The sequence below is a fragment of the Camelus dromedarius genome, chromosome 14, assembly GCF_036321535.1.
Source record: "Camelus dromedarius isolate mCamDro1 chromosome 14, mCamDro1.pat, whole genome shotgun sequence".
Lineage (NCBI taxonomy): Eukaryota > Metazoa > Chordata > Mammalia > Artiodactyla > Camelidae > Camelus > Camelus dromedarius.
This window is the reverse complement of record NC_087449.1, coordinates 60,090,908-60,116,491: the sequence shown is the minus strand read 5'-3', so window position 1 is coordinate 60,116,491 and position 25,584 is coordinate 60,090,908. Positions and strand designations below refer to the sequence as shown.

General features: G+C 41.3%; 2 protein-coding genes and 1 pseudogene across 2 annotated transcripts in view; 1 reads left to right on the top strand and 2 right to left on the bottom strand.

Annotated features, from left to right (window-relative positions):
* Positions 1–1,417, bottom strand: part of FBXO42 (F-box protein 42) — an 80,233-nt gene extending 78,816 nt beyond the window's left edge. The window contains exon 1 of the mRNA XM_011000898.3: positions 1,204–1,417. The gene's annotated coding sequence lies outside the window, so the exon portion shown is untranslated. The remainder of the gene's footprint in view (positions 1–1,203) is intronic.
* A 1,237-nt stretch (positions 1,418–2,654) lies between these two features.
* Positions 2,655–4,033, top strand: LOC105107116 (small ribosomal subunit protein eS1-like; annotated as a pseudogene).
* Positions 4,034–10,032: 5,999 nt separating this feature from the next.
* Positions 10,033–25,195, bottom strand: LOC135322909 (uncharacterized). Its single transcript, XM_064494021.1, has one exon. It carries the CDS (start codon positions 24,393–24,395, stop codon positions 20,565–20,567), a length of 3,831 nt encoding a protein of 1,276 aa, XP_064350091.1. The 5' UTR covers positions 24,396–25,195; the 3' UTR covers positions 10,033–20,564.
* Between the last annotated feature and the right edge of the window lie 389 nt (positions 25,196–25,584).

The following is a 25,584-nucleotide window of genomic DNA, read 5'->3' as shown; positions in this document are numbered from 1 at the left end:
ACAGACTGAATCTTAAGTGTTCAATTCTAAATGATGCTATTTCCTCTCAAATTGTCCTTGTCCCTTTAAACCCATGATGTCATCATTACCAAGCACAAGCAAAACAAATTTAAGTTACAAAAGGTATTTGGTGTTTCCAAGTCAAAACCATTGCCTCAACAATTCCCCACAGTACAATTCCAACTGAAGCCATCATTCCTCAAGGAAGAGACCACAAAGCTTCATCCAGCTTCCCTACCTGAGAGAAACAAATCAAAGTCTCTGAATTAGCATTCAAACAATAACAAAAGTTGTTCTCAAAAAGGGTAACAAGTATAGTACAATGTTCCTGCTAGCAAGTGAGAACTGGTAACGTGTCTGAAGCTTCATGCTGAGCAATCGGAAACCCACCACAGAAAAGTCCAAAGACTCTGACAATTAAGAAATGAAGCCTTTATTTTCCTAATAAAATTCGGGAGATTAACAGACAAAAACAATTGGATATTCCGAATTCTAACAATCCAAAGGTTTCAAAGGAATGAGGACTTCATTAGCACCGAAGTTACTTTGCAGAGGCTATCAAGGTCTTGCAATTGTTCTTCCTTCGTTTATAAATTGGTTCCTACCCTCCACAGTTCCCTCTGCAAAAATAATTCTCACCAGAAGCATTCCAGTCACAACGTGGATTGCTGTCTCAATCAACGAGATCCGCAGTTCCTACTTCATTGGGGGAATGCTCAAAAAACTAAGGAGTAGTAAAGGCTGCTTGTGTTTTACTTCTTAAGCCAATTACAAAATCTTCCCTTTGCAGCTGCAGCTTCAGAGATGCTGCCCTTCGCCGCAGCCCTAATTCTGGAGGGCACCAACTCCAGCTTCTCTCGCAAGGCGTTAATGATTTGGGGTCGAGCTGGAAGATAATCTGATACCCCAGACACCCTTACCCTGGTCACACACCCTTTCGTGGCCCCGGTGAGGGAATGAGAATCGCTCTGCTAGAGGAGAGAGGCCGGGTTCGCACCCATCCCAAGGGTTGGGTGGAAAGGGGCTCACCTCCTCCTTCTCCTCCCAGTCTAACGCAGGGAGGGCGAGGATGACTGCGGCAAGGCCCTCAGGCCAGCCGGCACGGACCCCCGCGCGGGGTGCAGGGCCTGCGCTGGACCCTGGGCATAAAGGGCAGAAGGCGCCAGCTCCCCGCCGCGGCCCCGGGAGAGGGAGAGGCCTCACCTGGCCCAGCCCGCGCCACGCTCTCGGGTACGCTCCGCTGGCGAAGGCGGTGAGGGAGCCGGGGATAAGACCGGAGCAGAAGTGCTCCGCCCCAGGCCGCGCCCGCCGTACTAGGGGGCTCCTCACAGCTGGCGGGATACCGAGCCGGTCGGAGCCGCCATCTTCCTCCACTCAAACGCCGCCGCCGCCGCCGCTGCTGCTCTGGCCGGGAAAAGACAGCGCGGAGCGCGCATGCGCCGGGGACGGGCACGGAGGACGCGCGCGCGCCCACACACACGTCAGCGAGGCGGGCCCGCGCAAGGGGCCTATGGGCGGTGCCATGTTGGGAAGGTCTTTGGTTTCCCCATCACCCACCACCTTACGAGGCTCTCCAAGGTAGGAACAGCGCCTAGGGGAGCGAAGCTGGAGTAAGTGAACATCGCGCTTCCTCTCTTGCCTTCCTCAGGTGCCAACAAATGGCCTGAAAGCTGCACTCACCCTTCTTTGCACTGCTTGGGACAACTGGGCAGTTTCCCCAATGGCTTGAGACTATGATAGACATTAAGCCAGGAATTAATTCATTTGTACCCCTGGGGGACTGATGAGCACAGGGATAGGCTGTGGCAGATGGAAGTGCTCTTGGATGTCAATTGAAGGAGAGAAACTCAGTGCCTTGGTTATGCAACCAGAGCTTCCCGTAACTGTAACAACCACTGTATGTCTTGTTACTAGCTCCATTTTTAGATGAGGAAACTGAGGCACAGGATGTATCATTTTCCGAAAGCCACAAATACGGGGAGTTGGGGTGGGGAGGCAGGATTTGAACTCAGTCTGGTTCCCAGGCTCTTGTATTTTCCACTATCACTATCACCAGGTGGTGGATTTCAGAAAAATCCCCCTTCCAAGGGAGCAACCTGGTTTGAAGGTGAGAACCTTCATGAACCCATCTGTACTACATGTGGTCTAAGGAAGTGCCAGAGATACAGAGGCCAAGGCCTGAGTCTTCACTCCTTGCACCTAAGATTGTAGCAACCTTGAGCTGCCAGCCTACCACCCTGGGATAAAATGGATCTTCTGGGATATCTCTTAGGACGAACCCAAGTCTGCTCCGAAGCTGGGAAGGCAAAACACTATTGAACAGAGTTGGGTTAACCTCACTCTAGAAAGCACTAGATCTGTGTCCTACAAACGTGAATAATGCAAAGATCCCTGGGAAAACACTCATGGAATCCTAGTATTAGAAACACTGATCAAGTCTTTCAGTTAGGAAATGTCACTGCAAAATAAAAATTTGGCAATTGTAATTGGTAAAATAAATATTAAAATCGTGTCATTAAAAATCCCAAGCTTAAAAATTGTCATAGAACTTGTGAACAACACCCATTCCCCATGCTGAAACACCCTGTAGAGCTGAATGTTAGAAATAAATACTGGAGCAGCTTTTGAAGTGCTTCCTTTTAAAAATGCAGGTTCTACCTTTTGGCTCTCTGAGCAGCACCATGGAGGTAAGAACAAGCACCTTATGAAAGGTGGCAAAAAGGGAGCCAAGGAGAAAGTAGTTGATCTGTTTTCTAAGAAATATTGGTATGATGTGAAAGCACCAATTATGTTCAATATAAGAAGTATTAGAGGAGGAGGGTTTAGTTCAGTGGTAGAATGCGTGCTTAGCATGCACGAGGTCCTGGGTTCAATCCCCAGTACCTCCACTTAAATAAATGAATAAACCTAATTACTACCCCCTCCCCCCAAAAAAAGAACTGGGAGAAGTATTGAATAACACTAGTCACAAGGAACTAAAAAGCACACCTGAAGGCCTCAAGGGTTGTGTTTTGGAGGTGAGCCTTGCTGATCTACAGAATCATGAAGTTGCATATAGAAAATTCAGGCTAATTACTGAGGATGTTCAGGGAAAAAATTGCATAACTAATTTCTGTGGCATGGATCTTACCTGTGACAAAATGTGCTCCACAGTCAAAAATGGCAGACCATGACTGAAGCTCATATTGATGTCGAGACTACTTAAGGTTATTTGCTTGTCTATTCTCTGTTGGTTTCATAAAAAAAAAAAAAAAAACAATAAAACAAAAAAAAAACAACAATCAGATTCAAAAGACCTCTTATGCTCAGCACAAACAGGTCTGCCAAATCTGGAAGAAGTTGATGGAAATCATGACTCAAGAGGTACAAACAAATGACTAGATAGAAGTGGTCAATAAGTTGACTGCAGAGAGCATTGGAAAAGACGTAAAAGGCTTACCAATCTATTTATCCACTCCACAATCTCTTTGTTAGAAAAATTAAAATGCTGAAGAAGTCCAAGTTAGAATTGGGAAAACTCATGGAGTTTCATGGTGAAGGTAGTAGTTCCAGAAAAGCTACTGGGGATGAGATAGGTGCTAAAGTTGAATGAGCCGATTGATATGAGCCACCAGTCCAAGAATCTGTTTAACTTAAAATGACTTTAAGACTTAAACATAAGACACCATAAACCTCCTAGAAGAGAACATAGGCAAAACATTCTCTGATATAAATCCTAGCAATGTTCTCCTAGGGCAGTCTACTGAGGCAACAGAAATAAAAGCAAAAATAAACAAATGGGACCTAGTTAAACTTATAAGCTTTTGCACAGCAAAGGAAACCAAAAATAACACAAAAATACAACCTACAGAATGGGAGAAAATAGCTTTAAACGATGTGACTGACAGGGGCTTAATTTCCAGAATATACAAACAGCTCATACAACTCAATAACAAAAAAACAAGCAACCCAATCCAAAAATGGGCAGAAGATCTAAACAGACATTTCTCCAATGAAGACAGACAGATGGCCAATAGGCACATGAAAAGATACTCAATATCACTCGTTGTCATAGAAATGCAAATCAAAACAATGAGATATCACCTCACACTGGTCAGAATAGCCATCATTAAAAAGTCCACAAACAATAAATGATGGAAGAGGTATGGAGAAAAAGAAACCCTCCTACATTGTTGGTAGGAATGTAGTTTGGCACAGCCATTATGGAAAACAGCATGGAGATTTCTTAAAAAACTGAAAATAGACTTATCCTATAAGCCAGCAATTCTACTCCTGAGCATATATCTGGAGGGAATGCTAATTCAAAAAGATACATGCACCCCAATATTCACAGCAGCACTATATATAATAGCCAAGACATGGAAGCAACCTATATGTCCATCGACAGATGACTGGATAAAGAAGTTGGGGGCAGAGGTATAGCTCAAGTGGTACAGTGCATGCTTAGCATGCATGAGATCCTGGGTTCAATCCCCAGTACCTCCTCTAAAAATAAATAAACAAACAAACAATCAAACCTAATTACCTGCCCCCACCAAAAAAATTTTTTTAAAAAGAAGTTGTGGTATATTTCTACAATGGAATACTGCTCAGCCATAAAAAAAGAATAAAACAATGCCATTTGCAGCAATATGGATGGACCTGGAGAATGTCATTCTAAGTGAAGTAGGCCAGAAAGAGAAAGAAAAATACCGCATATCACTCATATGTGGAATCTAAAAAAAGAAAAAAAATGGACACTAATGAACTCATCTATAAAACAGAAACAGATTCACAGACATAGTAAGCAGCCTTATGGTTACTGGGGGAAAAGGGGTGGGAAAGGATAAATTTAGGAGCTTGAGATTTGCAAATGTTAGCCACTATATATAAAAATAGATTAAAAAAACCTAAATTTGCAACAAAATGTAAGCATGGAAATAAAATAAAAACAAGCATTCTTGGAATAAGTGAGCCAGTCAAATAAAAAGATACATGCACCTCACTGTTCATTTACAATAGCCAAGACATGGAAGCAACCCAAATATCCATCGACAGATGACTAGATAAAGAAGTTGTGGTATGTGTATATATACACATACAATGGAATACTACTCATACATAAAAAATGAAATAACGCCATTTGCAGCAACATGGATTGATCTGGAGATTGTCATACAAAGTGAAGTAAGCCAGAAAGAGAAAGAAAAATACCGTATAATACCACTTACACATGTAATCTTTAAAAATGAACTTATTTACAACATAGAAATAGACTCATAGTCATAGAAAACAAACTTACAGTTACAAGGTGGGAAAGGGGAGGGTGAAGGGATAAATTAGGAGTATGGGATTTGCAGATACTAACTACTATATATAAAATAAACAACAAGGTCCTATTGTATAGCACAGGGAACTATATTCAATATCTTATAATAGCCTATAATGAAAAAGACTATGAAAAGGAATATATATATGTATAACTGAATCACTATGCTGTACGCCAGAAATGAACACATTGTAAATCAACTACACTTCAATTTTTAAAAAATCAATTTAAAATTCAGAGTTTGAATGGTGAGAAATTTTAAAAATCTTACTTGTGGAAAAAATGCAGGTTCCAGGGCCCACTTTTGACCCTACCTCAGACTTCTAAAGCTCCCCAGGGATTCTGATGCCCAGTTAGGTTTGGAACTGCTGGATCATATTAGAACAGGGTCAAATACAGAAGCACTCCACGCTGAATCTCCTAGCTCAAAGATAGTGGAGATTTTTGCCTGTTTTGTTCACTGCTTTATCACCTAATTATAGAGACTGGCACACAGGAGGCACTCACTAAGTATTCGTTGAATGAATGAATTGGGATTTTGAAAACGAAGAGGGCATTCAGTCAAATATTGAGTGAGCACCTACTATATGCCAAACCACATGATATGTACAGCAATATGTCTTTAAGTAAAGCAACAAAGTCCCTGCCCTTATGAAGGGCCTCACAGTTTTACTGGGAGACAGACAATCAACAAGTAAATAAGCCCATATAAAATTATAACCTGTGATACGCACAAAAGTATTTTTATTAAAGCAAAATCTTTGGTAATAATCACAGTTGATGTATATTGTGTACTCTTAGCCAAGCACTGCTAAGTCGATGCCATTGTTGAGCTTACTTTGTAGATGGTGAAACTGAAGCACACAGGGATTAAGTGGCTCAACTCATGGTCATAAGCAGGGTTTGAACTCGGGTGGTCTCACCTCAAAGCCTTTGCTATTGAACTCTGCACAATGTTGCTTCCAGCAAACAAGAGGAGGCAAGACTGAGGTCAGTTTATACAACTGGAAATTATCTCCTAGATCATGGAGATTTGGGGGCAGGGAGGTTATGTGATGAAAAGACGTTTCGTTTATTCATTTATTTAAATCCTCTTTTTTTTTTCTTAGTAGCGGGGAGGTAACTAGGTCTATCTACCTATCTATCTATCTATTTATTTATTTTTAATGGAGGTACTGGGGATGGAACCCAGGACCTTGTGCATGCTCAGCATGCGCTCTACCACTTGAGCTATACCCTCCCCCGGAAACGATGTTTTCGAACAGTCTCTCCGCAGTATGAAGACAGATTGGGACACGATTAGAGAAGAGGAGGCAAGATATAAAGCTAGGATGAGAGAGGGGCTATGGTCTTGAGTATAAATGAAGAGTTAGTTTTCTTCCAGAGCCCATCCCAATAATCAATTACTGAAATTCATTTCTTATATATCTACTTATTTATAATAAGTAATATATGCACATAAAACAAAATTCAAAAAGACATATAATAAAAATTAAGTCCGTCCTACCTGTCCCCCTGCTATCTGGTAAACATTCCCTCTCCACCAAGGTAACTACTGTTACATGTTCCTTATTTCTTTTCAGAGATGCATACACAAACACACACATACAAATATAAATAAATAAACCTTCATATAGCAGCGAACTGTACATGCTGCTCTGTACCTTGCTTTTTTTTAACTTACCTATAGTTCTTCGAGGTAATTTGATGTCAGTTTATCTAGAACCATCTAACTGTTAACAATTGCATTCTATTCCTTTGGATAGCTGTACCATATATTTTAAGAATTAAAACAAATCCTCTAATGATGGACATTTAATTTGTTTCTAGTGTTTTGTGATTATAAACAAAGCAGCAATGAATATCCTTGTACTTTTATTTGCATGTGAGTTAATGTATCTACAGAGAAATTTCCTAGAAATGCAATTGTGGGGTCAACAGGCATGTACATTTTAAATATTGGTAAGTTGGCATTTACTTCTTAACTGTCTACATAGCCTCAGCTTGGAAATCAGATGGAAAGTTTTCTCACTATGGGCTTTGCTCTTATATTCCTATCAAATATTAGTGTTTCATGTGGTGTATCAAAAATGCCTGCAGTTCTGAGTGCAAATCTCTGAGCCCCAAACATGAATGGTGTAAAAATGTATTTCACAAGACAGAGAAACTCATGCTTTAGAGTCTCTTGTCAGTGTCTGCTTATGCCACAGCCTCAAATCTTAGGCCTTTCCCCCTGGAGGAAGAAACTGCCACTGCTTCCTCAATTTTAGACCTCATTTGGTTCTGTCCCCTCATTTTACAGATGAGGAAGGGACTTGCCCAAGATCACAGGAGGCCTATAATTTAACTAGGGCTGGCCTCCTGATTGCCCATTTGCTAAAACAAAAGCTATTTCCTTTGCAGCATCCTCAAATGATCTCCAAGATCACTATCTTTCTGGTCTCCTAGGAGATTCAGCCTTAGGAATGCCCAACGAATTCCTTTAAGGCTCATTACCTAATGTAACAAAATATGTAAGAAATTATCTCCTTCTGCTGGTAACATGCTGTAATTACAAAGCCTAAAATGACTAGGAGTCAGTTGCATTTATGAAAAACTAATTACACCTCAAAAGTGAGACTTAGGTAATGTCTAATCAATGGTCTGTCTCATCCCTTGCTGCTGCCAAGTCTCAGTTGGTATAATTTACTCAAAAGAATGGGTTCACAGGAGGATGTATTCAAAGTAAACATAGTTCCAGAGAGAGAACAAGACAAAATCTTTTATCTTTGAAGCTGGTCAGTAACTAAGACAGTTAACAGTATTAGTGAAGGAGAAATAATAAAATGGCCATGCTTAGGTTAACTATTCTTGACCTTATACTTACTGTTTGCCTTTAGAGCTGTCAGCAAATCTCACTGATCAGACTGCTCCCAGCCCCAGGCCCATTGTTAGAGTTAGAGCTACTGGTTTCCCTGTTTGTTTTACCTTACTCTGGGAATTATTTAAAACATTTTTTATTGATTTATAATAATTTTACAATGTTGTGTCAAATTCCATTACTCTGATAATTGAAATTTACAGTCATGTTTGGATTTTGAGTCATTCCCCCAGGAAGGGAGTCACAGGACAATAATCCCAGGAGAATGACCAGACCCTCCGAAGTTCCTCCTGGCGCCTGATAAATCTGATCAGATAGAGAAGGTCATGGGCTGATGACCCTCCAGACCACTGGACAGCCCCATGACACCAGACGGACACACCAAGATTCCGGAGGAAGATTTACCGGAGACTTTTGTTAATTAACGTTCCCTTTTACACCCCAACTTGTTCACTATATAATCACTAAGCCCCAGCCCTAAGGCGGGTTCACAGTTTTTAAGGCACTAGCCTGCTGTGAGTCTCCTTTGCCCGACAGCAATAAAGCTGCCTCTAAACTCCAAGACCTTGTCTCTGAGTTATTCGGCTCGTCAGGGATGGGGGCCGATCTATCAGCAACATTAGTTGTATTTTAGAATAGAAGGATGGGGGCCTATCTCTTGGCAACATTAGTTGTATTTCAGAATAGACTGAGCTGCTCGTGGAATACCCTTGTGAAGACGCCAGTAAGAAGCCTAGCTATGTGAATTGGAAACACCAGGTCAATTCAGGGCTGGAGATCAGCTTTGGGAATCTTCAGCATACAGTGAGTGGCCTTACATCATGAGCACCTAAAAACATTAGACTGAGGACAGATCCAGAAATAACTGACATTTCAGACAGGAAATCATGAAACCAGAGAATTAGTAAGCATGTTACTTCAACTTCTAAATAAAGACTAGTAACAGTTAATACATGACTGTGATTTATAAGAATTATTAGGAATACAGATTGCACAATTTCTCAACAGGAAGTTCTCACTTTAGAAAGATTAATGGCATGCTAAAAACATGAGAAGGAACACATTCTAAGTCAGATAGCTTGATTACAGCAGCCAAATGCAACACTACTGAATGACATTTTTAATAGAGGCCTATAGGAACATGTCAGTGAGAATAAAAACACATGCTGTTTGCTTTTGTGTTTTGGGAAAGACAGTATGATTAAAGAAGTGAGATTTATGAACCTTAAGGCTGGCAAGACACTCCGTAATGACAATAGCTAACCTTTGGAAATCTTACTATGGGTCAAGCATTTTTCTAAGCTTTTCAGCACAGTAACTTATTTACTCCTTATAATCTACCTTTGAAGCAGCTATTATAACTATCTTTTTTTTTTAAACTTGGGGAAACCGAGGCACAGAAACCTTAAGTGATTTCCATAAGATCACACAGCATGTTCAAGTTGGAAGTGTCCAAAGCTGAACTTTAAAGTCCAGGATCTTCAATTCTATACTGTAGAAAAATAAAACAGAGCACTGTTTGAAAAGACACATAGTTAGTCTAAGGTAATGCTAATATATCTGTCATTAAAGATTCAGGAGAACTTCAGTAGTTCTGGTCGTGCAATTTTATCAATTAACAGTAATGTTTTCACCTCACAGTAGATGATATAAAGTAGTGTTGATAGATGCTTGAAATACAGTAGATGATATAAAGTAGTGTTGATAGATGCTTGAAATACCACTTTATGAGCAGGAAATACAGGTATCATTTTCATGCTATCAGATAGAAATCATAAAATATTTTATACAGCAGATCTTTTTCATCCTTTTGTTACCGAGCAAGGGCTTGCTGAGACACATAAAACCAATACTATGGCACCAGTTTTTGAGGGAAAAAAAAAGAGCTTTATTGTGAGGTACACCATCAGAAACAGGAGGCAGGGCTCAAATCTGTCTCCCCATCCAGTGTTCAGGGCACATTTTAAGGGATTAGGGGCAATTTCAAACTTGGCAGAAGCTGATTGGCTAGTCTTGAAGGTCAGAAGTTGATTGGAATCAAGCTACTCGGGCAGCTGGAAGCTGGATTTTCCTTACTGAAGGACTTCTTGCTTAGTAAAGGGCTCCAGTGGCAACACTTCTATGGTTTGAATTCCCTAGACTGAAGATTCTTGGTTCCCGAGTCATCCTGGAGACAAGGGTTCCTGTCTTGCACACGTGCAGTGCTGTCTCTGTAAAATAACTCAAGGTTTGATTAATTAACAACCCAGTTAAGGAGGCAAAACTAGTTTAAGCAGGTCAATGTTTTATGTGCTGTTTCAATTCCCCCCTTTTTCTTTGTACATGCCTTAATTTTGAGGGAAATAGGCAGCAACCACTCTAGCTGCTTCCTGTTGATTAGGGGCATGGATTTTTACAAGAGGAATGAAACTGTATTTGCACTTGATTGTAAAGATTCCCAAATCCCACCTTGAACTCTTAAGTCCTGGGCAACCATCATGTGAGTGGGGGAGGCCTTTTTAAATATACAAAACAAATAGTAAGTAAAAAAAAATTGGTGAGTAAAAGGATTAACCCTAAGATACAGAGAACTAAGATTCTTAATTTTAACAGTCCTCTAAAAACAGACCTTATTCCTTGGGAATCCATGAAAATATGTTACTTTTAACATTTTTTAGTGATTGAATTTGGATTTATATAGGCCTGTTTCAGACTTCTGGGTGGAAGTCATCTATTTTTGAAATGTCTTTGTCTTCTCTTCCTGGACAGGTGGAGTCTTAGCTGTCCTGTTTCTATTTGAAAAGTAAATTAAGGTCAGTTAATGTTAGCAGATAGAGGGGCCCCAAACTGGAAAATCCACAAAATGGGTGAGCAAGTCCCCCTCAAACATGCAGGTCCTTGCCTGCCGATTGAGAAAGAATTCTCAGTAGAGGCAGAGGGACAAAGTGAGAAGAAGAGCTGCCTTATTGCCCAGAGACAGAAGGGAAAAAGGAAAACACACACGTAGGGAGTCATCAGCCAGGTAGCTGGTTGAGGCAGTTCCAGCCCCTGATCGGGCCACGGGGTCTTTTACTGGAAGGCTCTGCCACTGTTATCTTCATTCTGTTGGTGCCAATCATCTTCTGTTACTGGCTTTTTCCTCCTGTGGAGCTCAGCCCTAAAACAGAAACTTCGGCGGGAAAAAGAACAAAAAAAGAGCTACTAGGCTATGTCCTTGGGACTGATGCAGCAGTTGTGGGACATAAAATGTCTTCTTGTATGGCCATGGCCTTGGAATCAAGGAGCCGGCTGCAGGATAAGAGAAACAACCTGGGTTTTTTGTTTCGTTTTGTTTTTTTAACAGCCTGGCACTTTCTCTCCCTTGTTGCTAATCAGCCAGGGTCAGTAAGCCTATCTAGTTACCTCTCAATTCCCCCTGAGAGACTTCATACTCAAGAATCTTCCTGGGGAAATGGACGGAGGTCTCTATCTTCTGTAGCTACTTCCTGCTGAAAAGGGGCGATGGCTTGTCTGATTGAGTAGAAGTCTCTCTCTACCTTCTCTAAATCTAGACAATCTGACCCTGGGATAGGCTTGCAGTCATGTAGTAGCAGAGCCTTATTTTGAAACTGCTGGAGACAACTTGAAATGAAGCAGGAAACTATTTGAATTAAAAATCATCCAAAAAGTAGAGCCAACAGGATAATTAGGGTAGGGTCTAGGAAGGGCATAGCCAAGGAACCAGCTGAGTTCTTTACCCTGTTTTTTGATGATTTTGCCTGTTCTAATAGACCTGTGATCTCTTTTTGTATCTGGCATAGGTTCCTCCCTGGCTTGGGGTGAAGAGATCTAAGGAGACCTTGCAACCACAAGGCTGCAGTTGCTTTGAGAGTGACTAGAGGTGTCCCTGGGTCTGACACAGCTCAGAAAAATTTAAGTTCTCAGCAATACAAAAGCTTCTCTGAAATTATGTCTATAACGGCCACCCAGTTTTACCTTAGCTGCCTGAACTACAGTTATTTTATTTTGACTTTCAAATGTATTTCTCTCCTTAATGGCCAAAGCAGATGGCACCATCAACAATTTTAGTGTTTTTCTAGGTATGGGGAGATGCAAGAATTGGGCTCATAAAATCTTCTCCTGAAAATACCTAACTATCTTAAGACCTATTCTGCTAGTTCTTTTCCAGAGCACTGAGTGCCTTATTTCCGATCTTCACCCTGAATTCCTTTCAGAGTGTGCTGAAGGTTAGCGACTGAATCCTTGTACAGGCAGATGGCAAGTGCCAATTTTTAACTGGCAGGGTCCCTCATGGTCATAAATTCAACCATGGTTTAGGAGGCATTTCATGATCATTTCGTCCCACGGTGCTAGGAATGCTTATTCCTAGGTCAGGCGAGGATTTTGTTGACAGGCCACTCAAAGTGCTATTATTGGAATAGGCCTTATTAATAGTAGTAAAAAGCCTCTGGACCACCTGTCTTACCAGTCTGTTATGGTCCAGGAAAATATTCCCTCTTGTTGCTTCTTCCCATATCTAGGGTTACACTATTACAATCACTGGTCTCTTACAGAACTACAAATCTGGTTAACTGCTTCCGGCTGCCTAGTCATCATTTTATCAGTGGCTCAGTCACACAACTGGTAATGTAAGAAACAGCAATCTTGTAAAACAGGCAATATACAAATAATATAACTAGCAGTAAAGTAAGGTCATAAGTAAGAATTTAAGAACTTTTATTAGGTATAGCCCAGTATATTCCCAGGTCATCTGCTTTAGTCTGTTTTGTACCAATCTTTACCTTTAAGGGACGGTACATACTGGCATTGTCCATAAGGCACCCAGCCCAACTTTCTAATTTATTAGGCTAGTTATCCCTAGTATGGTTTAATTGTCCTCAACATAAGGGAGACTTTTCATTTAAATGACCATGACCTAGTGTTAATCATATAAATTTATCCCACAATTGTGGGAGGCTATACTCTTTGGCTGAAATTTTGCTTGTTGCTCTGATTGAGTTTGAGTAAACTTCAGAAGAAAATTCATATTTATGGCCAAGGTCAGAGCAGGTTACTATTAATTGGCCAGGTGAAGGGATCCCACCTAGTAATATCAATAGTGGCCTGAACAGAACTATAATTTCTTTCTTCTAGAATTAAAAAAAAAAAAAATTAAGGGCCATCCAATTAGAGCTTTGGAATGGAGAAGTCCACAAAGGTAACCCAGAAGTACTGAATATAGGTAATTGACCATAAACCTAACAACTGAATTAACTTTAACTCTGCATAAGATTGTAAGATACATTTAGTTCATAAGCAAAGGTGTGAGCAAAGGCCTGGTCCAGAATCTTGCATCAGCTTTTTACCCCTAATTTCCTTTCATCTTGGTCTGGTAGTTTCTTCTCTGCTTGAGCACTGTTTTAAGGTGATTTGGGTCACCAATCCTCTCCATAGGCCAGTCCAGTGCAAAGGCCCTTTGTAAGTGGAAATATTCATCTAGGAGTCAATTTCCTTCAGTTTCACTGTTTAGGAGCTAGTCAAGAGTACCTGATAAGGGTCCTTTCATCTAGGTTGGAGACAGTCCTTAAGTTATGGCTTTTCTAGTATGCATAATCTCATAGTTGCAGGCCATAGGGCATTTAATCTTCATCCAAAAATAGATTACTGAGCTTCAGAAACAAACTTAGAGTGTCTTTTTAACAATTCAATTAAACTTTGCAACAATATAACATAACAGCAAGGAACCACCTGGGAAGTGAGTCTTAGGAAATACAGACCTCAAATAAGAAAACTATAATATCTACTGAAACATAATCTTTCTCTCTATAATTACCCTCATTTTAAATCAAGTATAGTTGAATCAAGACTGATTTGCCTGCAAATTAAGTCTGATTAATTGATCACATAGGCTTTTTTAAGTTGTCTGTGCCAGAACTTTTCACAAGGAGTCTCAGACTGAAATTTTAAAAGGCATCCCAGGGCCAGGAAAGCCACATCAAGTGCTTGTCATAAATTTGCCTTACAGATTTAGTTAAACTTTACCCTTTTTGAGGTCCTCAAAATACCTTGAGGTTTTTGCTCTTGTTAGTGTCAGTTTTGCGATACCACGTACACATACACACCGTATGCAGAGAGAGCTGATGGCTACTCTGAAGCTTTATTAAGTTGCACAGTCTTATATAGCAAAGAAGAGTGACAAGGGAAATGATTAATAGGCAGTGTCTGACCTAAGGTCAGAAGACTCTTTATGTTTTGGTGTATCATGTTCGTGTTGGCACCAGTAAGCCTTACAGCTTATCAGGGCGGAATGTATGAGAAATGGCTGCTTCAAACATTCTTCTTGGACTCAGGCGGCTGTGCCTGTCTTAGGTTGCCCCCCTCTGGGGATCTTACCCGTCATTGGCTAACCAGCCTTCTCACCTCTGAGTCTGCAGCTTTCTACAACTTGTTTACCATTCCAGCCCAAGGCTCATTCCTTCGTTCCCACAGTTGGGGGCTTACAGTTAGGAGGCAGCCTTCCCAATTTACCTGAGAAAGATGCTGGGAGTCTAAGAGTTTCTAATCTCTGGAGGGATCAGGTAGAGAGAAAAGATAACTGTTTCAATTTTGCTTAAAAGGTATAACTTACTAAGTTGCTATACATCATAATTAGCTTAAGGAGAATTTCCTTATATATAAATACAGATTAAAAGCCAGTAATATTTTACAGAACTGAAAAATTATAACCACATTTATTGGTTTACTTAATACCATGTAATTAACCTTCTCTGTTAACAGTTTCATGAAGCCACCAGGTTTTCCATTAGAATTTTTAAATTTCTTACCTAGTTCAGAGTTATGGTCTAAAAGTTATTAGGAAACTTGTATTTATCAAAAAGTCCTTGCTATGAATTTTCTTGATGAGGAGGCATTTTGCAAAGGCATCAGAGTAAAACCATAACTGTCTATCAATGACAAGACTTAAGAAGGCACAGTTAAAAACCTGATTACAATGTAATTGACAAACTTGGTTACTGCTGTGACACACTACATTTTAAGATAATAACTGAAAGTACGACAGATAGCATTGCATCAAGACATACCAGATCTTTAGGAACTCCATACACATTTTAGAGTATCTATATTAATAACATTCTTCTGTACAATATGACCTAAGAAGATTTACTATTTACTTGATAATGTAAATGATACTTCCCATGTAACTAACATGCCAAATGAACCTAATTAGTTTAAAATCTCTCTTTGGGATGCTTCAGAGGCCCTCCAAAGCATCCCAAAGTTACCTGGAGGTCAACAGAACTTCAATTAAAATTTGATATTTGGGAAGCTTGGGAAGCTTGTCAGAAAGTTTCAAAACATCTGATCATTTAAGATCATAGTCACTGTGAAACAATACGTATTTATCAAACCAAAATAACAATAAAAGATTTTAAAGGCAAACATAGAACAGATTACCCAATATGCAAAGAAACTTTACAATCTGTTACCAAAAGCAGATTAACATTTCAAGAAAACTGTCCTCTTAACAAAGAGGAAAAACCAAATCTACTCTTGTATTAATTCACTTTTAATAACAAGACTCATTTACTTAACCAAATTCAACCTAAATTTAGACAGTCCTAACTTCCCTCTGGGTTCCTTTTTCACAAATTTTTCACATCACTTTCTGTATCAATATTATTTTTGTCCCTTATTTTTTTCTTTTCTAGAAACAACCAGCTTTAGGACAAAACTACTTTTTTTTCTTAATAACATGCAACTCCATTCCTTTTATCTTCTTTTACTGAAAACACACATCTTATTTTCCTGGTATACTGAAGTATTTCCCTTATTATTTTAGTAGCTTTAATTATATATAATTTTAACCTTTAAAAAAACCCCTTAATTTCCAGTGAAAACTAAGAAGTAAACAATTATGGACTGTCTTTTACATTAGCATTCTGTAGATTGGCAAACATAAATACCAATAGCTTCTAAAAACATGTGTTTTTTAATACAGAATATTTCAGTGTGGCACCAAACATATTTATCAATAGTCCTAAATAACTTTAAATTTTCTATAAAGAGAAGCCAATGTTTAGTAATTAATGTTTTAGTATTTTATTTGGAGATGATCTTGTTATTCAATAAACTTCTATCATTTAACTTAATTAATTTAGCATGACTCTAAACCTTCAAGTTACCAAATATCTGGAGAGATCATTTTTAAGTAGACATTTTTAAAACATAATTATTTTTAAGAGTTCACCCAAAAGCTCTTGTCTTATTTGTATTTAGTTTACTTACAAGAATTTCATCAGACCAAGTTATTTTTCTTGACAAATTTGCAGCAGATATAACAAGATCTTATTTGATTTTATTAAACCTAGGTACAATAAAAGTATTACACTTAATGTTGGTAACTCTAAAGTCATGTCTATATTAATTAGGTCAATGAACTTAAACTAATTTTAATACCAGGTATTAACTTAATTTTGACTATTTCCCAGTTCATGTGAACCTGAGAGTTATTTTGTCTGGCTTCTCTTGGAAATGTTGTTTGTAAGCTCTTAAGTTAATCAAATAGGGCTCTTTTATAAATTTAATTTTGATAATACTTTCTAGAGGTAGAGACATCTCACATGTATAATGTGTACACAGACGTATATACGATATCTAGATAGACGCAGAGATTTCATTGTTTTCCTGCTTGAGTTTTTAAAAAGGCCCTTTTCTACGTTTGTCCCCTTTGGTTTGAAGTTCTACTAATTAACCCAAGGCCAAAGTCTCAAGCAGAGCAGGCCATGTTTGTATTTCAAGGACATGATATGAGTTAACTTCAAGTTTTCTCCAGGAATATTTTTGTTCTCTCAGGGTCAGAATTCTGAAAAAAATGTTTCTATCAGGCCAGCTGTATTTAATAGCGTATGTAAAAAATCAGTCTTGGAATGTCAAAAAAAGTCTCATTTTGGCCATTTTAGGGTTAGATAATACTTCCAAGTATTGGCTCCCTGTCAATTGTGGAAGCCAGCTGGAGTTCCAGCAGGTGGCTGCCTATCTGGGAGCTGACAGGCTTCAGAAGCACAACCTCCTGCTTTCTTTTAGTTTTCTTTTACTATAAAGTACAAGTCTAAAATGAAATTTAAATTTCCAATTTTAAGCCACACTAAAGAAACATCAGCCAACCCAGTTTACTCCCAAATTCCCTCCAGGCCTTCCTGCCTGAGAATTCCCTCTAGGTCCTTCCCTAGAAATTTTCCCTAGGTTCTTTGACTTGGAATTCCCTCTCAGGTAGAGGTGCAGAGCTAAAATGGCACTCTTAAAACAGTCTGAAAACAAGAAGTTGAAAGAGGATGGCAGTAAGTACCCAAATCTACCAGAGCATGTTAATTGAAGGGTGAGCAAGAGCAAGCAAGTGTGAAAGAAAGAGAGGAAAAGAAAAAGAAAGCTGTGGCCTTACAGACATCTGTTGCCACACCAGATGCCCAGGTGTCATGGGACTTTTCCCTAGGTGCTTTTGGAGAGAGGCACAAACTCTGCCCACCAGAACAGAAGAGAGTCCTCTGCCTGCCAGGGGGGTATCAAGCCCCTGGTTCCTTGGTTCACCAGAGATCTCCACCTGATGTCCTGCATCCAGGACCCTGAAAAGAAGAAAGAGAGAAAGAGGGAGAAAAGGAAGGAAACTGGCAGTAAAAAGTAAGAAGGGAATCGTAAGTAAAAAGTAGGAGGCTCTCCCCAGAAAAACCTACAGGGATTTTTTCGTGGGGAATTGGGGCTTATGGATGCTTTTTACCACGTGCCTGAAGGAGTATGGTCTTTTTTTTCCTGACTGACAAGACTAAAAGCTAACCCAGACCACACCCCAGTTCATCCTGTCACAGGAGACTTCTAGACTTGTGGTGACCACTCTAACAGCTTTTAATTGGTGGTCCCAGGCCCAAGTTTCAAATCAGTCAAAGAGCCTCCTGAGATTAGTTTTCAGGAGGACCTCGTTTGGCCAGGGGTGGAGTCTTCCAACAACGCAGGTTTTGAGAGCAGATCAAAGAGTAGCTTTGGCCATGGCCTCACAGTCCCTGGGAGGTCGGGGCTAGCCTACCACTGTCCTGGTGAAGTTCTCCCTTCAGAAAAGGAAAAAAGGAAGAAATGGGGAGGGGGAGTGAAAGAGAGAGAGAAAAGGAGAGTAGGGGGAGAGATGTAGGTGCCTGCAAGAAATACAGAAGACTAAGAAGACAGCAAGAAAGCAGCCAGAAGCTTACCTAGTTGGGTGTCCCCGATCAGCAATTTGCATCAGGAGGAAACAAAGAGGACAAAGAAGTCCTAGAGGTGGCTGCTTTGTTCAGTCCTGTTCATGAGGTCCAGTGGGCAACCCTAAGTGAGCAGCAGTCACAAAAGATGTCCCAACTGGGGTGCCACTTGTTAGCATATAGAGAAACCCCAAATTGAAAAGCCCACCAAACGTGTGGGCAAGTCCCCCCCAAACATGCGGGTCCTTGCCTGCCAATTGAGAAAGAATTCTCAGCAGAGGCAGAGGGACAAAGTGAGAAAAAGAGCTGCCTTATTGCCCAGAGACAGAAGGGAAAAAGGAAAACACACAAGTGGGGAGTCATCAGCCACGTAGCTGGTCGAGGCAGTTACAGCCCCTGATCGGGCCATGGGGTCTTTTACTGGAAGGCTCTGCCACTGTTATCTTCATTCTGTTGGTGCCAATCATCTTCTGTTACTGGCTTTTTCCTCCTGTGGAGCTCAGCTCTAAAACAGAAACTTCGGTGGGAAAGAGAACAAAAACAGAGCTACTGGGCTATGTCCTTGGGACTGATGCAGCAGTTGCGGGACATAAAATGTCTTCTTGTATGGCTATGGCCTTGGAATCAAGGAGCCGGCTGCAGGACAGAAAAACATCCTGTTGTACAGCTACATCCTTGGAACCAAGGAGCCAGCTGCGGGATAAGAGAAACAACCTGTTTTTTTAACAGCCTGGAGCTTTCTTCCCCTTGTTAATCAGGCAGGGTCAGTAAGCCCGCCTAATTACTGCTCTTATTAAGGGTTCAAAAGTATAATCAGGGGCCAAGAATTCAGTGGTGGGTTTCCAGGCCCCTCTGGTGTTAGGAGGGTTGGGTCCTCTTACTTCCTCCTGTCCGTGGAGAGTGCGCCCTGTGTGGGAATTGCAAAGGGGGTCCTGGCTAGAAATGGGTACTATTTTTACTCAGGAGTGGTGTATTCAAGGTTCAACTCCCTTTAGCTTTACTGAAGAATGTTTTATAACCAGAAGGCCTTTGTAGGGTCCATTCCACTTGGGTTGCAGTTGATCCTCAGGGTGGTGATTTTTCCAGTTTTGAGGTGGACCCAATCCCCTGGGCTTACGCAGTGCAGGGGAACATCTGCAGGAAACATTAATTGGCTAGAAGCATACTTATGTACAGAAGATAAGATAGCACTGAGAGGCTGTACACACTTCATAGTACTTAATTCTTTTACATTGTGATCATTTTCAAAACTGCAGTAATACTTAGTCTTAAGGAAGTGTCTCCCACATGACATTTCATAAGGGCTCAACCGGAGCTTGCTTCTAGCGGCTACTCTTACCCTCAGCAGGAAAACTGTTAAGACCTTCTCTCAGGTTAAGTTGCTTTCTTGACATACTTTGGCGATTATCTTTTTCAAGGTAGGATTCATCACTTCAGTCATGAGGTCTCCACAAAGTATGTAACTTCCATTGTATTCCGAGGGCCCCAGATAACCCTTGAGTTACTTTGGCTATGAAAGCTCCTCCATGGTAACTTTGAATTGAAAGAGGCGACCCAAAACAAGGGATTATTCTTTTTAGTAAGGCCTTTTTACCTAGGAAACTTTTTCTGTCTGGCATGGAAAAGCTTCAACCCATCCTGTGAAGGTGTCCACAAATACCAGCAAATATCTATAATGTCCCATGGCTCTTGGCATAACAGTAAAGTCTATTTGCCAATCATCTCCTGGTTGTTCCTCGAGTTTGCACCCCTTTTATTATTTTGTTTTTTTTATGGGGGGAGGTAATTAGGTTTATTTTTTTAATGGAGGTACTGGGAATTGAACCCAGGACCTCATGCATGCTAGACATGCACTCTGCCACTGAGCTATAACCTCCCCCCTCACCCCTTTTATTATTGGAGGTGGCCTGGTTTTAGGATTGTTTCTGGTGTAAATCAGGCAATTTTTATTACTTTTTGGATGGTCCTTTGCATTTATGGATTAATAATAAACTTTTGTAGCCAATGATAAGTTGCATCCTTCCCATAATGGTTTCCTTCATGTAGATGAGTAATAATTCTTTCCATTAAATACTTGGACATAAGCACTAGTCCCTGTTCATTACATATCCAGCCTTCTTTGGTTGTTTGGTACTGATCACTATCTAAGGCTCAAGAGTCAGCATGAAATCCCCGTTTGTCTGCTCTCTCTAGATCCATTTCTGAATACTGAGGCTTAAACAGGGATAGGCCTACACTTGGAATGAGTAGTAGGTTTTTTGGTTCTGGCCACTTGTTTTGCGGCCTGTTCAGCCAAATTACTTCCTTTTGCTATACAACTATCAGTGTTTCGGCATGAGCAATGTACTATGGCTACTTCTTCTGGCATCATAACAGAGTTTAATAAGGCCAGTATCTCCTCTGCGTGTTTAATTTTTTTCCTTCCTGATGTTAGTAGACCTCTCTCTTTCCACATGGCCCCATGTGCATGCATGACAGAGAAGGCATACTTCGAATCTGTATAAATGGTTACCTTTTTCTTAGCTCCAAGATGCAGGGCTCTCCTGAGGGCTATGAGCTCTGCCTTCTGGGCAGACACACCTGGAGGGAGGGTTTCTGCTTCTAGGACTTCCTCATGAGTTACCACTGCATATCCAGCTTTTCGGATTCCATGATCCATGAAGCTGCTCCCGTGTGTAAACATTTCCATGTCTGGATTTTCTAAAGGCTGATCAGTCAGGTCAGGTCTGCTAGAATAAACTTCTTCAATTATTTGTACACAATCATGAACAGGTTCTTCTGTTGTACTGGGGAGCAGAGTGGCTGGGTTTAAAGCAGATACCTCCTTTAATGTTACATTTGGGTTGTCAAATAGTATGGCCCAGTATTTGTTCAGCCTCCTCAAAGTAAGCCAGTGTCTGCCCTTTTGTTCAAGTAAAGGTTGCACATGATGTGGGGTGTGCACAGTGGTAGGACGGCCCAGGGTAAACTTTTCAGCTTGTTGTAAAAGATCACAGGTGGCGGCCACAGCCCGGAGACAATCTGGCCATTCTTGAGTTCCAACATCCAATTGTTTGGAAAAGTAAGCTACTGGCCTTCTGGTGGTATCTAAATTTTGAGTTAGCACTCCAAGACTCATGCCTTGTCTTTCATGCACAAAAAGATCAAATGATTTTCTAATGTCTGGGAGACCAAGGGCTGGGGCTGTTAAAATTTTCTCCTTGATGGCATTGAATGACTTATGGCATTCCGCAGCCCCGCTTAATGGCTTGTCACCTCTTTTGAGAGCCTCATATAGAGGTTTTGCTATGAGTCCAAAGTTTGGAATCCAAATACGACAAAACTCAGCCATTCCTAAGAATCTTCTCAATTGCTTTCTGTTGGCAGGTACAGCCTCCCCAGCTATTGCTTTCCTTCGATCCGGCAGTAAGTTTCTTTGTCCTTGTGATAACTCAAATCCTAGATATTTCACAGTTAGTTGGGAAATTTGTGCCTTTCCCCTGGAGACTTTATATCCCCGATCTGCCAAAAAGTTTAAAGTGAGGATTGTATTTTGATCTGAAGCTTCCTTAGTTTTACTAGCAATTAGTATATCAGCCACATACTGGAGTAAGAGTCCTTCACTTAATTGGAGATCCTTTAAGTCCTTGGCTAAGGCCTCCACAAAGATGCTAGAGGCATTTTTAAATCCTTGTGGAAGTACCGTCCAGCAATATTGCTGTTTTATATTAGTTTCTGGATCATCCCATTCAAAGGCAAAGAGTTTCTGGGACTCAGGACTTAGGGGTATGCAGTAAAAGCCATCTTTTATGTTCAGAACTGTAAACCAGCAAAAGTCTCCTGATAAAGCTGTAAGCAAAGTATAAGGATTTGGCATCACTGAATGTACGTCCTCTACAATTTGATTAATGGCTCTCAAATCCTGCACAAAACGATCACCTCCAGTCCTAGGTTCTTGTACCAGTCGGATGGGAGTGTTATATGGGGACTGACAAGGTCGGATTAATTGGTGTTTAAGAAAGGTAGTTATCAGAGGCTTTATACCTTTCTTCATGTGCCTCTTTAAAGGGTACTGCTTTAACTTTGGAGCCTGGGCACCTGGACGGAGTTTTACTACTACTGGGTCAGCCGTCTTGGCTCTTCCTGGCGCCCCATCAGCCCAAACATCTGCTCTTACCTTCTGCAGAATTTCTTCAGGGAAATCTGGTTGAGGCCTGTCTCCCAATTTTAATGGCGTGGCTTGGAGGGTGCAGTCTCGACCTGGGAATACTTTAGTATCTACTTTTTCTGCTGAGAAATTTGTTGGTAGAACTTGCCCTGACGAGGAACTAGGACATTCATGCCCATATGTAAAGCTGTACTTCACGCAAGTTTTCTCTATGTGACATTCAAGCGGTCGTAGAAAAGGTTTACGAGAGGCTTCCCGAGATATACCAGTGATGGATGCTGTCTTGGGGGAGAGGGGGCCCTGTCTGTTCTTGGGACACTCCCGTTTCCAGTGTCCTTTCTGTCTACAAAAGGCACATTGTTGTGGCCCAACAGATGGATGGCCTTTTCGGCCAGGTTTTGGAGGTCCCCAGGGCCTTACCGGTGGTCGTTTGTCCTCTCCTGCAGACATCCTGCTGGGTCTTGAATGGTCACAGCTGAGCAGAGCAATTTGCCTCATGATGCGTTGCTCTTGCTTTTTCCAAATTTCACCTCGGGACTGGAACACTTCAAAAGCAATCTGGACCAACTGAGACATTGGCATCCACGATCCCCCTTCCAGTCCTTGTAGTTTTTTTTTTATATCTGGGGTGCTCTGACTGATAAAGATTATATTGACCAGTCCCATGTTATCCGGGTGTTCCGGATCAATATCAGTATATTTTCGGAAAGCCTCAAAAAGCCTCTCAAGGAATATGAATGGGCTCTCCTCAGGCCTTTGCCATACATTCTGGACCCTCTTGAAGTCCTTTGCCCCCTTTTGAAGTCCAGCTATTAAACATTCTTTATAGTGATTTAGCCTTGCTTGATCCCCTGGGTCATTGGGATCCCATCCTGGCTCAGATCTAGGGATGGCCTGCTCTGCTGGAGTTCTGATTGGATTATTTGGTTGTAATTCATGGAGCCTTTCAGCTTCCTCATAGGTCTTCTCTAATATCATTCTGCGTTCCTCTGGACTAAGGAGGATAAGCATGAGAGTCTGTATGTCAGCCCAGTTTGGATGATAAAAAGCAAAAATGAATGTAAACAGATTCTCCATTTCTTTAGGATCATCTTGATAAGACGGCATTTTAGCTTTATAATTATGTAAATCCGTGACTGATAAAGGAAAATGCCTGAATCCAAGTGCTCTGGGTTGGCCTGGGTCATCTAAGCCTGCTGGGACCTGCCTTAACTGAAGTTGCCCTGCCTGGGGTAGAGTGTTCCCTGGGCCAAACTGAGTACCCTGATGGGTGCAGGGAAGGGAGACTATTCCTTTGTGACCATTTGGTAAGGGCGAATAGAGAGTGGGACCAGCAGCCCTAGGATTGGCAGGAGCCTCATCACTGCCTGCAGGAAGATCCCCTTCAGAAGTTGAGGGAACCGCAAGAGGTGCTGACGGAGGGACTACCGCAGGAGGTGCTGACGGAGGGGCCACCGCAGGAGGTGACGACGGAGGGGCCACCGCAGGAGGTGCCAGCAGAGGGACCCCTGCAAGAGGTGCTGACGGCGGGGCTAGTTCATCATTAGGCTCAGACACAGGTAAAACACACTTTTCCTGAAGTTCTTCCCTCTGAACCATCATTTTAAATCCCTTAGGCAAATTTCTCCTCTTATGTAAAGACATAAATGATTGTACATATGGGATTTCATCCCATTTTTTATTTTTCTTACAAAACGAGTCTAATTGTAAAATAGTATCATAGTTCAAAGACCCATTCTTGGGCCATTTTTCCCCCGACTCCAGTTGATATCTGGGCCAGTCAGTGTTACAAAAGAGAATCATTTTCTTCTTTTTCATAGGCTCAGAGCTAAACATTGACCAATCTTGAAGAATACTTCCCAAGGGACTGCTGTCAGGTATGCTCTTACCATTCCCCATTTTGGAAGGGTTTTCTTCCTCAGGATGACCAGAGCAAAATGATGTAAAACAGAGTCAATAAAGTTCTGCTGCAGTCATCCAATGGTTAACCCCTATTAGCCAATTCCTTACAAATAAAACAGTCAGACATAGACAAAAAAATCCAAAGGCCTGGGGCTCTATCCCGATATTTTGAGAACTTCAGCCGGCTGTAACCTTTTTATACTGTCTCCCTTAGGGTGGGGATCTTGATGAAGTTATTACACAGTTTAGGCAGCGCGTTTTAACGAGGTTACTCACGCAAAAGATCCAGGAGCTGTTTCTTTTCCTAAAAGTGAAAGTAGCGTCGAGGAGCCTGGAGCGCCACTGCCGCAGGAAGCAGGAACCAGGAACCAGCAACCAGCCTTCAGACAAATTCGGTCTAGGTGACTACTCAGGCTCCTTGGAGAGGGCCTACACTCAGCCGGGGGCTACAGTGCCTCGGACAGGTGGTCACAAGATTTTAATCCCTTGGAGATGGCCAGAAAGTGTTACCTAGCCAGGGCTCGCTGCTTGGTGCGCAAAGAAGCCAATTCCAGGGCATCAGGTTTTGAGAAAACAAAGGACTTTATCGCGAGGTCACCGGCAAGGAGACAGGAAGCAGGCCTCAAATCTGTCTTTCCGAGCCAGGGTATGGGGCAAAATTTAAGGGGTTAGGGAAATTTCAAACTCAGCACAACGTGATTGGCAAGTTTCAAAGCAGTCCATATATGGTAATCAAGGTACTATGGCAGCCGGAAGCCGGATTTTTCTTACTAAAGGACTCCTTGCTTCTACTGATAAAGCACTCCAGCAGCAACGTTTCTATTGTTTGAGTTCCCTAGACTGCAGATTCTTGGTTTCCCAGGAAACATGTCTTCCGGGAAACATGAGCTCCCCTGTAGCACTCATGCAGCGCTGTCTCTATAAAAATCTCAAGTTTGATTAATCAACAACCCATTTAAGGAGTCAAAGCCAGTTTAAGCTGGTCAATATTTTATCTGCTGTTTCACTTTGATGAGGTATGAAAATGTTTTCAGATTTTTGGGAAAAAAAATATAATCTGCGGTTTATAGAAACTATGACCAAAAAAGTAACTGCATGCCCTTAAAAAAAATGGTTCCAAAGAGCACACTTCCTGTGCGCAGGTCGGTGACTTCACAGGGATTCCCATTCAGTACGAGAGCTAACA